The sequence below is a fragment of the Narcine bancroftii genome, chromosome 3 (assembly GCF_036971445.1).
Source record: "Narcine bancroftii isolate sNarBan1 chromosome 3, sNarBan1.hap1, whole genome shotgun sequence".
Classification (NCBI taxonomy): domain Eukaryota; kingdom Metazoa; phylum Chordata; class Chondrichthyes; order Torpediniformes; family Narcinidae; genus Narcine; species Narcine bancroftii.
In genome coordinates this window covers 297,189,631-297,203,434 of record NC_091471.1, presented here as the reverse complement: position 1 = coordinate 297,203,434, position 13,804 = coordinate 297,189,631, and the positions used below count along the sequence as shown (strand labels likewise).

General features: G+C 41.8%; 1 protein-coding gene across 5 annotated transcripts in view; it reads left to right on the top strand.

The window, feature by feature from the left end:
• LOC138758958 (protein unc-13 homolog A) overlaps positions 1–13,804 on the top strand; it is a 290,629-nt gene that overhangs the window by 94,480 nt on the left and 182,345 nt on the right. For all 5 annotated transcript variants that reach the window (XM_069928638.1, XM_069928637.1, XM_069928635.1 and 2 more), the window contains 3 exons: positions 192–265; positions 5,474–5,528; positions 7,704–7,739. In XM_069928638.1, coding sequence (XP_069784739.1) covers positions 192–265; positions 5,474–5,528; positions 7,704–7,739 — 165 coding nt within the window. The remainder of the gene's footprint in view (positions 1–191; positions 266–5,473; positions 5,529–7,703; positions 7,740–13,804) is intronic.

Here is a 13,804-nt window from a genome sequence, read left to right as displayed (position 1 = left end):
TGCTTGGAATAATGAGATTTAACTGCAACTAATTGGATACAATAATAAGGATGAAATTGTACACTAATTTCAGACTTTTTAAAGTATAAATGAACACTTTGTCATTATTGTTAAGTTGCCTGCTCCCATTTTCCAGATTTTTTATTTTATTTTTAGATGCATATAATGACAAATTGTATTTTTCATTGCAGATATCCCAGAAGAAGAAGCACAGTATTGGGCCAAAAAATTGGAACAGCTAAATGCAATGAGAGATCATGACGAAGTAAGTCTTCAATACAGTGTTTTTTTTTTGTTTTTGTTTTGCATTTGCAGGCATTGTTGGTTTTTTAAAATTCTACAAAGTCTATATCATTTTGAACTTTTGTAGGTCAACATTTTAAAAATTTAGTCCTAGGACTACAGAGTAAGAAATATTATCAGGATTAAATCTTTCTATTCAATAGCACTCACACATCTGGATATTTAAAGTATAATTTCAAGTAGAAGCATATTTCCATCATCTTGGCAATCCAAAACCTTAACTTTTGACAAGTGTATAATATATTGATGTGCTAAAAATAAAATCTTTATTCTTGTTATTATTTTGTTTTATTTCCTTTTAAAATCTTCATGTCTTAGCAGGAGAGTTTGTTTTCATTGTTCAAATACAAGTTGAACTGGTTGTTGTTGAGGGAACTATGATCCTTCACTAGAAACATCATGACAGAATTTCGCCACTGGACATTGAAGCATGTGCATTGACTGGAGGTTACTTCCCCATTGATTTTCCCCAATGAATACTCCAGAAAATACCTGGTGCATTCTATTTTCCATGAGTTTTTAAGCAGTTTAGGAAATAAGATTTATTTTATATAAAAAAAACCTATGCTGAAAAATGTATCTCAGATTTCAGATTTATGTCAGAGCACGTACTTAACATCACATTATTACATGCAACATTGTTTGGCAATCTGAACAGCGTGCAAGTAATGCACAGTTTGAATTCTGTGCACATTGAGAGAACTTACCGTTACCAATTCCTTGGTGTCCAATCACACCAGGCTACACCAATTACACCAGGTGTAAACCCTCAGTGTTTACACCTTAATGGTTTAACGTGGAAATTATGAACTTGGAAAATTAGGAGTAAGGAAAGAACACTTATTTCATCGTGCCTTTATTGATTAGTAAGATCATTGGTAATCTAAAATTGTCATTTGTCTGAATGCTATTGGTGCCATGTAACCCAGTACTACCTGTCGGAGAGTCAGCAACTAAACTTGCCTGGCGCAAAGGGTGGATAGACACCCTGCAGAATGAAAAACAAAACCTGTCAAAGGGTGGGCAAACCCTCTCATAGGGTCAGCAGCCATCTGGCAAACACATGGCATGAAGTGTGAAAAGGGCATTCCTTGCATTGAAGCTTGGTCTGGCCATTCACTGCAACAGAACTTCCCCCAGCTGCCTTGGGCCTCACCATGCCACTGAATCTGGGAGGGGATGTTGAGAAGGTGGGTCTGGACCAGTGCAACCCTCTACTCACCTAAAATCCATTCACACAATGCTGTTCCTTTCTGAGGAGTAGGATATCCTCAACACACCCAAGTCCTGTCGAACAGACAAGTGACGAAGCGGTAGGCTTGACTAGCTGGGAGCAGTAGTCACAAGTCTACATTGCAGGGGGAGTGGTCACATGTGGATTACAGAGCAGAGATCCGGTGAGGCAGCACCCTCTGGATCTAAGCAGTCCTTTTTAGAGAGACACTGCTCACCCTACACTAAGGAAATGGGCTAGAAAAGATGGCTGAAACAAAGCCCACTCACACCAACCTGGCCAGTGTGCCGAGGCTGGTGGGTCATCCAACACTAGTGGTAAGAATCACAAGTAGAATCTGATTGTCTCCTCGTGGAGTGTACGAACTCTATTGGACAGTACTATTTCTGATCACCCAGAGAGACATGTTGCACTTATTGCTTGTGTGCTCAAGGACTACAGAATTGACATTGTGGCTCCCAAAGAGTCTCAACTCGCTGTAGTGGACGTGCTGTGAAGAGAAAGGAGGGTACACATTCTTCTGGTAGGCCTGGAGGAAGAAAAGGAGAATCTGCTGTGTGCTTGGCTATCAAGAATTGCCTCACAGCAAAGCTACCTACCCTGCTTGTTGCTGTATATGATCGAATTCAGACCTTTCAAATACCTCTGCAAGCAAAGCTCCACCTCACCATGGTCAAGGTTTACACCCCAACTCTGACTAATCCCAGTGAAGTCAAGGAGGCATTTTATAGTGATTTGAAGATCACCATCCATAGCATGGCAATTTCAGATAAGCTGATGTTGCTGGGAGACTTTAATGCTCAGGTTGGCACGGAGTCGACTGTGTAGCCTGGTGTGATTGGACACCAAGGAATTGGTAACAGTAAGTCTACTGCTTCTCTCAATGTGCACAGAATTCAAACTGTGCATTACTTGCACGCTGTTCATATTGCCAAACAAGCTCAAATGCGCATGGACGAATCCACGATCAAAAAACTGGCATCTCATTGTCATTACCCATCAACGAGACATCTCAGATGTTTGTATCACTAAAGTTAAGCATGGAGCTGAGTGCTCAACTGATCATCAAATGGTGTGGTCAGATCTATGTTTATCAATCAAACCTCCACCCAGACTGATTGTGGCAAACCACCCATAAAGCTGAATATCACCAAATTAAAACACCGTGAGTGTGCTGATACCCTGAAAACCTCCATAGAAACTGCGCTAAGAAGACTGGTTCAGAATCCACCAGACGATATTACTGAGCACTGGAATGCTTTGAAAGAAATGGTCTACAGCACTACCCAGGACACCTTGGGGAAAGTCCAGCACAAGCATCAAGACTGGTTGATGAGAACAACCAATCTGTGCAAGATTTCTAAGAGCTAAGGAGGTTGCACACCAAGCTTTTCTTTGGCATCCAAACTCAAATTCCAAAAAAACATGACTTTTTGAGTGCAATATCATCTTTACAGCTATGAAAGACCAATGGTGGAGAAACAAGGCCATGGTGTTGCAACCCTTTACTGACTGCTTCATAAAAGTTTTTTTGAGTCATCACAATCAAGGTTGTGTATGGTCCATCAAAGCAAGGTACCTCACAACTCCTGAGCAAAGACAGTCTCTTCACAGAGGTCAGAGCACATAAAAAGAGGGCAAGAACACATACAAGCTGCTGAATAGATCAGGAACCATCACCAATTAAGCACTAGACAGAGTACACCCTTGACTCATACTGTTTGAGCTAGGTACTCCCCCCTACTCTTCACAAGGTCATCCATCAAACAGCTAAAACCCAATAAAGCACCAGGGCCTGACAGTATAGCAGATGAGATCTACCAGTATGGTGGTAACACACTGACATTATGCCTGCACAGCTGTTCTCAAAGTTGTGAGGAATCGCAGAACTACCACAAGACTTCAAAGACTCATCAATTGTGACCATCCACCAGAAGAAGGGAGAACAGAGATTGCAACAATTATCGTGCCATCTCTTCTGTCAGAAAATGCCTTGCAAAGATCATCCTTAGATGTTTGGAGTCCAACATCAATGCCAACATTCTTCTAGACAGCCACTGTGGTTTTTGAACAGGCCGTAGTACAGTGGATATGATCTTCTCACTGAGGCAGCTCCACGCACGCACGCACGCACACACACACCCTTTGCCAGTGCTGCTAAGAGCTACGGATTCACAAACAGCCTGAACAAGATGGAAGTTTTCGACCAACCTAACTCTCATCATTGATGACATCGTTTCAATGCTCCCAACAAGTTTTGCCACCTGGCCAGCACATAATCTCTTCGGCTTCTCTAGATGTAGAGATTGAGTCAAGAACCAGAAAGACCTGCTTTGCCTTTGGTCAACTGAAAGATCGGGTTTGGCACAAATCAGGTTGGCCACCAAGTGCAAGGTATACAGGGCCATTGTCATATCAACCTTGCTATATGAATGTGAGATGAGGTGCCCATGTCAGAGTCACTTATGTCAGCTTGACCAACTGTAGCAGCAACATCTATGTTTTCTGAAGATCACCTGTTTTTGAGCCGAAATGTCAGCAGTTTCAACCTTGATGTCAGCCCAACTGCGCTGTGCAAGACATGCTGTCAGAATGCCTGACAGAAAACTACCCAAGGACATCTTGTACGGCCAACTGTCCAGTGGTGCCCAAAAACAAGGAGACCAGTGACTACAGTTCAAGGATGTTCTGGACAGAAACCTGACATTGTCCCATCAATGTGGTAGGATCTAGTTCAAAGTCACTCACAGCAGAGGGATGCTGCTGAGAAAAAGCCCAGAGGCAACAAAGGAAAGGCATAGGAAGCACCACCAGAGAGCTTAGGCCCCTGTTGCCCCTCAGCCCTCACCTGCCAAGTATATGGCAAGCAGTTCTTGTCCAGCTACTCCAGAATGCGCCTATCAAACCCAACAAGCTGACTGAAAGGAACCATCATCATTATATGGGAGGGATAGCCAGAAGAAGAGATAACATCACATACAACCCTGAAATTCGTTTTCTTACAGGCAAGGGAGAATTATTGGTAGTGCAAAAAAAACCTGTGCTCAACCTACACATATAAATAAATGTAAACAAACTGCAATTTCGAGAGGGGAAAAAAACCGAATAAAGTGCAAGTCTACGAGTCCTTGATTGAGTTTGTGGTTGAGGAGTCTGATGGTGGAGGGGGAGCAGCTGTTCCTCAACCTGGGGGTGCGAGTCTTGTGGCTTTTTATCAAAATGTGATTTTTTTTTTGTTCCTTCAAATGTTAATTAATACTAGAAATTTAAACAAATTTTAAACTTTTTCTCAAACTCTTTATTTCTTTCTGTTAATACCACCTGATTTTCTTTTTCCTATCAATTTTACTTGATATAATTATAATGCATACTTTGTAGTTTTGGCTCAGCTTTTCACTCTTCCAATTTGATTGTTTGAGCAGTCTTGCTGTTTTGGGTCCTGTTCACAGATGGAAATGCCCTTTAAAGGTATCATTGTTGCTTAACATGCTAGAATGGTGAAAAAGCAAATTGTGCTGGATGCTGGAAATCTGAAATAAAATCTGAAAATGCTGAATCTATTCAGTAAATCAGTCTGAATGTTCAGGAAGTCCTGTTCTGATGAATGGCTATCAACTTGAAATATTATTTCTCTATAGATACTAACTCACTTGCTGAGAGTTTGCTTTATGGATTAGAGAAAGGCCTTGTTCAGAAGCCAATGTCAACTGAGTGAAGCAGCTATAAGAGAGTAAAAAGAGAGCTATTCCTTTTCTAAAATCTGTGCAGTTTATAGTCAGTAACACTGTTGGCGCCAACATGCTAAAATTTAAATCTATAAATGCCATACAGACAATACTTCAGATTTAACATTTGACCAATATTGCATGTGTAGAGGTCAAACTATTACAATTTGATTTGTAATGTTGAGGTATAATGATACCTTTTTCAAATTAGTTTGCATTCCAAGGGGAGGAGGAGAGACCTTTACCTGTTCCAGACTCTCAGTGTTGTAAGTATGACCAAATATAATATAGTATTTGTCTAATTATTAATGTTAACCTTGAACCTATAAGTCCTAGTTCTTGGTTTACTTCAAAAATTGATACAGAAGACAGTTAATTTTGTATTGATGTATTTAGGACCAGTCACCAATTAATACATGTATGTTTCACTATCTTATAATCAATAATAAAAACCTTTTGATTAAGTTATCTATATCTTAATAACTCTATCATATGGCCATGAAGACTTCTGATTTTGCCATAAATATGAAATTGTAAAATATGATTTAATATAATAAACCAATGTTTCCAGGAATAAGATTCCATCTATTGTTACCTAAATACAAAATCAGTGGTTGATAAAATGTAATGGCAAAACTCATTTTATCTATTCAGCTGCGTGTCTTCATCTCTTCAAGATCAAAATACAACATAACCATTCTCTTGGTTAATGTCAGAGTGATTAATGTACATTAGTTAATACAGTACACTGTAAAATAGTTCCAAGTTGCATTAAGAATTGATGAAGAATGTGGAAATGGAGAGGTGTCAAGATTGTGGTTCACATGTCTCTTGGTCAACGCTTCATTACCAAATGTACACTGAAAAGAATGTGGAAGAGGTGAGGGCTAGATGAATGGAGATTGTGGCTATAAAGCTGGAGAAGTTGATGTAATCAGGAGTGAGGTCAGTGGAGGACCCTGAAGATGATTTAAGTCTGGGAGACTGGAAAATAAGTGATGAACTTGAGTATGAGTGGAGGCTCCTAATGTTGTAAAAATATTAGATGGCACTCTTTGAAAGGTCTTATTTGCTGAATGTCCATTTGAGCATCAGAGGTTTGGAGAGGAAATTAGATAGGGCCCAAAACTATCCTTTAGCCACAGTGTTTAAGAAGCCCATTCAAGTAATTTTGTTCCTTATAATAGGGAAATACTGCCAGCCATATTGATTAGGACTTTGAGGGTGAAAAGTTTGCCTCAAGTTGCTGAGCTTTTTCTCCTGCTGTGTATTTCTACTTCCTGCAGTCATGATTGGGAGGCACAAAGTAAGTGAAATTCTATGTCAGTGGATCTCAACCTTTTTCTTTCCACTCATATACCACTTTAAGTATTTCCTATGCCACAGGTGGTATGTGGATGGAAAGAAAAAGGTTGAAAACCGCTGTTTAAATTGTACCTAATTGACTCATTATGTGCACGGTTTCATAACTCCAAAGGGAATGGGCCAATGACAATCTTTCTCAAGCAAAACAGTTCAGTAACAATTGGGTCTAGAGCAGTGATTCTCAACCTTCCCTTCCCTCTCGCCACCTTAAGCAATCCCTTACTCATCACAGTGCACCGATGGCATAGGGATTACTTTAAGTGGTATGTGAGAGGAAAGAAAAAGGTTGAGAACCACTGCTCTCCATGTTTCATGGTGGAAAATTTTATACAAGGGGCTCTTACTAGGAAATACTTCATGCCTTGAATGCATAAACGTCCTTTAAAAACACAGCTCTGCTTTATTTCATTTCTCAAAAGATCACATTGAGACGACTGCCTACAAAAGGATCAGCCACCTTTCTTCACCTAGATATTTCATTTTGCTATACTTTAATACTACAACAGTGAAGCATAGTAGGTATAAGTTCTCAGTTAAACATTAGTGTTTGAAGTCAATTTTTACTGATGTTCCCTCTTAGTGACCCTATATCCAGAGCATAACAAACGTAAGAAAATGCTGGAAAACAAAAGGTAATTTACTGTACACCAAGGATGCAGGGTACAAATGGAGGCATGGAGATGCAAGAGACTAGAGATGCTGGAATCTAGGGCAAAAAAAAATAAACTCCTGGAAAAACTCAGCAGGTTATGCAGCATCTGTTGGAAACAAAGAGATGGTCAGTGAGTCAAGTCCTGCAACAGCCTTGAGGTTTTCCTGCAGTTTTAAAATGTAAGCTTACAAGGTTTCAAATGGATAATCTCCCCCAATAATTCAATGTTAATGAATCAATTTACCATCTAAAGGATTAAATTTAAAATAATTTGTGTGCAGAGTTTTTTTTTAAAAAACCATGGAGAGGATTTTTTTTGGAATGATGATGCCAGTTTGGTAAATTAAGCTTGCTTTTATTATTGCTTGGTTCTTTATTGTTCTGTTTTTTTTTTAATTACTTGCTATCCTTCATTGTCCCACAGGCAACTGGAGCTATTTCGGCTGGGGAGAACATCAAAGTATGTAGTTATTTGTTGCTTCTGGCTGACAATATATCTATTATTAGACTGCAGATTCAGTCAAAAATAGATTATTGTGTAGTGAGTAAATAACTTTTTTTCAACAAGGCTGCAGATTTTACGATGCAGAATGAGGTTGAAAGACCAAATTGGGAAGGATTGGCTTTTTTCTTAAAAAAAAAGATACACTACATTAGCTGGGTACTAGGTATGCATTCAAATAATTTAGTTTTAATTGAAATGAAACTAAATACTGTAACCTAAAAATGGTCATTAATATCATAATGGCAACATAAGAAATAGGAGCAGGCCATCTGACCCATCGAGCGATTCAATAAGATCACGGCTGATCTGACAATAGGCTCATGTCCACCTACCTGCCTTTTTCCCATACCTCTTAATTCTCCAACTATGTAAAAATCTATCCAACCTTATTTACTGAGGTAGCCTCCACTGTTTTAATGGAAAAGAATTCCATAGATTCACCATTTTGGGAAAAGCAGTTCCTCCTCATCTACATCTAAAATCTACTGCCCTGAATCTTAAGGCCATATCCTCTAGTTCTACTCTTACCTACCACTGGTAACAACTTGCCTACCTCTATCTTATCTAATACTTCCATAATTTTATGTTTCTATAATTTAACATTGATAATTATAACCAACATGATTGTTCATTATTTTTCATTCCTGATTAGTCAGTTACTCTATTAATTGAAATATACAATATTTATATTCAAAATGGTATACTACATGTATTATTTTGTTCTGTGGAATTAAATATACCATGACATTTGAATTAATGTAATATGCAGAAGGAAAATATTGCAGATGCAGATACGTTTAGTGTTTTTAAAGAAAATGCACAGACAATGTACAAGTAAATGACTTGCCTTTTAAACATTTTAAAAATTCAGAATAAGTATTTAATTGTTACTCACCTCTGAAGATCTTCATTTCTAACTTTTTTGGGAAAACAAATCCCCATCACTGAATCATGTCACAGGCAGTTGTTTGAACGAGGATTTAGTTCAGTTTCATGTGGTCAAAACTTGAAATGTAATAAATGCACTGTTTATTTGCTGGCCTCATCTTGGAATTACATAGAATGAGGAATGTTGATTAAAGGAGAGGGTTGACTGGAAGTTAAAATGGAACACCAGTGTAACAGTCTTGGATTTTTTGGGGGATTAATACAATTCTAGGTATATGCATGGAAAATATTTTCATTGTTTATTTATCGGACTCAAGAAAGCTGTCATGCTTGTTTTCCTACGACCTTGCTGAAAATTCATAGATGACTGCTTATTTCCTCTCCTTTCAGAATACCTGCTTCCTCATCATATTACTAAGATTTGCATGTTGTGTTAGGAACTAATCGTGCATAACTGCATCTTGCTGGTCATCACATCTAAATGAAGTTATCATTAAATACAGTATTAAATATTTCTTGGCAAGATGTGGCATTTATTTTCTCAGTTCATAATGGTGGCTCCAGGAGTTATTTTCTGAGTTCAGAATGGTGGCCCCAGGAGTTATTTTCTGAATTCAGAATGGTGGCCCCAGGAGTTATTTTCTGAGTTCAGAATGGTGGCCCCAGGAGTTATTTTCTGAGTTCAAAATGGTGGCCCCAGGAGTTCTGAGTTCAAAATGGTGGCCCCAGGAGTTCTGAGTTCAAAATGGTGGCCCCAGGAGTTATTTTCTCAGTTCATAATGGTGGCCCCAGGAGTTATTTTCTGAGTTCAAAATGGTGGCCCCAGGAGTTATTTTCTGAGTTCAGAATGGTGGCCCCAGGAGTTATTTTCTGAGTTCAGAATGGTGGCCCCAGGAGTTATTTTCTGAGTTCAAAATGGTGGCCCCAGGAGTTATTTTCTGAGTTCAAAATGGTGGCCCCAGGAGTTATTTTCTGAGTTCAGAATGGTGGCCCCAGGAGTTATTTTCTGAGTTCAAAATGGTGGCCCCAGGAGTTATTTTCTGAGTTCAGAATGGTGGCCCCAGGAGTTATTTTCTGAGTTCAGAATGGTGGCCCCAGGAGTTATTTTCTGAGTTCAGAATGGTGGCCCCAGGAGTTATTTTCTGAGTTCAGAATGGTGGCCCCAGGAGTTATTTTCTCAGTTCAGAATGGTGGCCCCAGGAGTTATTTTCTGAGTTCAGAATGGTGGCCCCAGGAGTTATTTTCTGAGTTCAGAATGGTGGCCCCAGGAGTTATTTTCTCAGTTCATAATGGTGGCCCCAGGAGTTATTTTCTGTTCAGAATGGTGGCCCCAGGAATTATTTTCTGTTCATAATGGTGGCCCCAGGAGTTATTTTCTGAGTTCAGAATGGTTGCCCCAGGAGTTATTTTCTCAGTTCATAATAGTGGCCCCAGGAGTTATTTTCTGTTCATAATGGTGGCCCCAGGAGTTATTTTCTGTTCATAATGGTGGCCCCAGGAGTTATTTTCTGTTCATAATGGTGGCCCCAGGAGTTATTTTCTCAGTTCATAATGGTGGCCCCAGGAGTTATTTTCTCAGTTCATAATGGTGGCCCCAGGAGTTATTTTCTGTTCAGAATGGTGGCCCCAGGAATTATTTTCTGTTCATAATGGTGGCCCCAGGAGTTATTTTCTCAGTTCATAATGGTGGCCCCAGGAGTTATTTTCTCAGTTCATAATGGTGGGTCCAGGAGTTATTTTATCAGTTCATAATGGTGGCCCCAGGAGTTATTTTTGCTGTAACAATGCTCTTGCTACCTGGGTGCCTCTTTTTTTAAACCTGTGACCTTGTGGTTTTCCTCCATTCTTGTGCTAGTAGGTTAATTGACACTCCCTATTGCCTCTAATGTAGGTGAAAGGTAGGAGCTCCAGTTGGGATTAATGGGAAAATCGATTATAAGGAAATGTATAAGAATGGGATTGATTGGAAATGTTCTGAGAGCTAGTATATACAGTGCCCTCCATAATCTTTGGAACAAAGACACTTTTTTTCCTTTTTTAGGCCCTATACTCCACGGTTTTAAATTTGTAATAAAACAATTCACATGTAATTAAATTTCACATTCCAGATTTTATTAAAGGGTATTTGTGTAAATTTTGGTTTGACCATGTAGAAATTACAGCACTTTTTAATACATGGATCACTCATTTGGAACATAGAAATGATATGTACTGTATATTTCGGCATACAAGTTGACCTTCAGATAAGATGGGTCTATAGCAGTCCATGAACTAAGTTGTGACATGGCTCACAAAATGGCGGCAAATGCGGCGATCGCGAAGGCCCCACAGGGACCAATGGTCGTCATCCCTCATGACTCCCTGCACAGTGGGTAACAATGGGAACGCCAGCCCATTGAAAGTCGGCGCTGTGATGATGTCACTCCTGTTGTCAGAGGCAGGGAGTGAATATAAACAGAGCTGGCAGAGCAATAAATCAGTCTTTGACCTCGACTCGACTGTGTGTGTGTCGTTCTTACTCCACACTTGGCATAGTGTGCACGCTACATGGGTGAACACCCGACAGGTCCAACTGGCAGTTGGACCCGAAGATAACGGACCAAGCAGCTCTCCACTCGGTCTCACTGCCAATGTTCTGGGCATCGCGGCCACACATCTGGTTCGATAAGGCTGAGACCCAGTTCCACCTTCGACAGATCAACACCAACGACACCTGCTGCTACTACTACATAGTGAGCTCGTTCAACCAGGACACGGCAGTGATGGTCTTTGATTTCCTATGGCAGCCTCCAGAACAAGGCAAATATGGTGCCCACACTGTCAGGCTATCATGGCACAAGTGTGCTGCCAGTTTGTTGCACTTGGACTATTTGGGAGACAGGGCCCAATTTACCCTCATGAGTGAGATGCTTGCACTTGCCAAGGGGCACACAGCCTTGCCTGCTCTTTGAGTAGATTTTCCGGAAACAGCTACCCGAGGATATCTGACTCTTGTTCTCCGACGAGGACTTCAGTGACCCGAGGAAAGTCACAGCCTAGACAAGCGTGCTATGGAGAGCAAAGGAAAAAACAGTGCCTTGTGGAATAGATCACCGAGCCTCAACCCCAGCCAGCAACAAGGCCACAGCAGACGGAGAGGAAAGTGGACTCCTTACCCAGCCATATTGTTATTATTACCTTGAAGTGCAGGGGCCGGTCAATGCCACCCACCCTGCGTGATTCTGGGAAACACCACGGCAAGCTGTCGTTAATGGCTGCAGCAGATGGCCAACTGACAGCCTCCTTCACATGTAGGGCTCTTTCAGGAAGGTGGTTCCTTGTGGACACCAGTGCTGAAATAAGTGTCCGTCCACCCAAGGCCCACGACACCCAGAATGCCAAGCAGGCCCCAGCATTGAGGACAGCAAACAGTACTTCTATACAAACTTATAGCACCCACACTATTTCCTTACGATTTGCTGGCCACCAATTTTTGTGTTTTACTGTCGCAGCAGTGGCGCAATCACTCCTGGGTGCTGATTTCCTGCATGCCCACTGCCAGCTGGTAGACTTGAAAGGGCGGCATTTGGTGCATGCAATAACTTTTCAAATGATGCCCCAGGGGAAGCCAAACTACCAGCCCCCAGCTCGACTCTGTAACACTATCCACAACACCTACACATGCATCCTGGTGGAGTTCCTTGCAGAACCAAAGCACTGGGTAAGGTATCACTTCCTCACCGAGGGGTCCTCTGCTCCACACCAGGGTGTGCTGCCGCCCCTCTGAAAAATTTGCCCTCGCCAAAGAGGAATTTGAGAAAATGGAAGAGTTGGGGATAGTGCGGCAATCGAACAGCCCCTGCCCCCCCCCCGCCACCCCTGCATGTGGTCCTGAAGGCAGCAGGAGGTGGAGGCCATGTAGTATTTATTAACACCTCAATGAGGCCACCACACTAGACAAATACCCCATGCCCCATATCCAAGACTTTACCACCAGCTTGAAGGGGCAAAGGTGTTTTCAAAGGTCATTTTAATCAGGGGGTATCATCAAATCCAAATACACCCAAAAACTGCCATAATCACCCCCTTTGGCCTGCTCAAATTCATGAGGATGCCCTTCGGCCTTAAGAATGCTGCCCAGACTTTTCAGCGGCTGATGGACATGGTGGGCCGGGGTCTCCCATTCATGTTCATCTACCTGGATAATATCCTTATTGCCAGCTGCAACCATTCAGAGCAAATGGCCCACCTCAGACAACTATTCATCCACCTGCAGGTGTTCGGACTGACCATTAACCTTGCCAAGTGTCAGTTTGGGTGGGACACAATTAACTTACTGGGGCATCAGATCAACAGGTACGGGGAAAAACCACTGCCCGAGAAGGTGGAGGCCATTCGGTGGTTCACGAGACCTCTGGCCATGAAGGGGCTGCAGGAGTTTGTCTTTATGATTACATTTTACCATCAGTTCATACCGGCAGCAGCTTGAATCATGCACCCCCTGTGCTCATGGCGGGGAAAAATAAAGATATTGCCTGGGATGGGGAGACCTTGGAGGTGTTCCAGAAGGCAAAGGATGCTCTGGCCAATGACACCCTTCTGGTTTACCCTAGGCCACAGGCACTGACCATCCTTGTGGTGGACACCTCCAGCACAGCAGTTGGAGGGGTCCTCAAACAGCTGATTGATGAACAATGGTAGCCCCTGGCTTTTTCTTAGCAGGCACCTCTGGCCACCTGAACTTAAATACAGAGTTTTTAACTGGGAGCTATTGGCACCGTACTTGGTGGTCAGGCACTTCTGATACTTCCTAGAAGGCAGACAATTCAAGGTCTTCACAGACCACAAACCACTGACTTTCGCCTTCCACAAAGTGTCTGACCCCTGGTCGGCCAGGCAGTAGAGGCACCTTTCCTATGTGTCCAAATTCACCATTGGACATCCAGCACATCGCCAGCAAGAGTAATGTGGTGGCTGACGCACTCTCCCGTCCCACCATTAACTCCGTCCATGCGCTATCCCAGAGCATAACATGACGACCCTGAGATCCTGGCGTATAGGACGGCGCTTTCTGGGCTGCTGCTGGAGGATGTTATCATCTCTCCTGGCAAACAGACGCTCTGCTATGTCTCCACCGGCAAACCCTGCCCCAT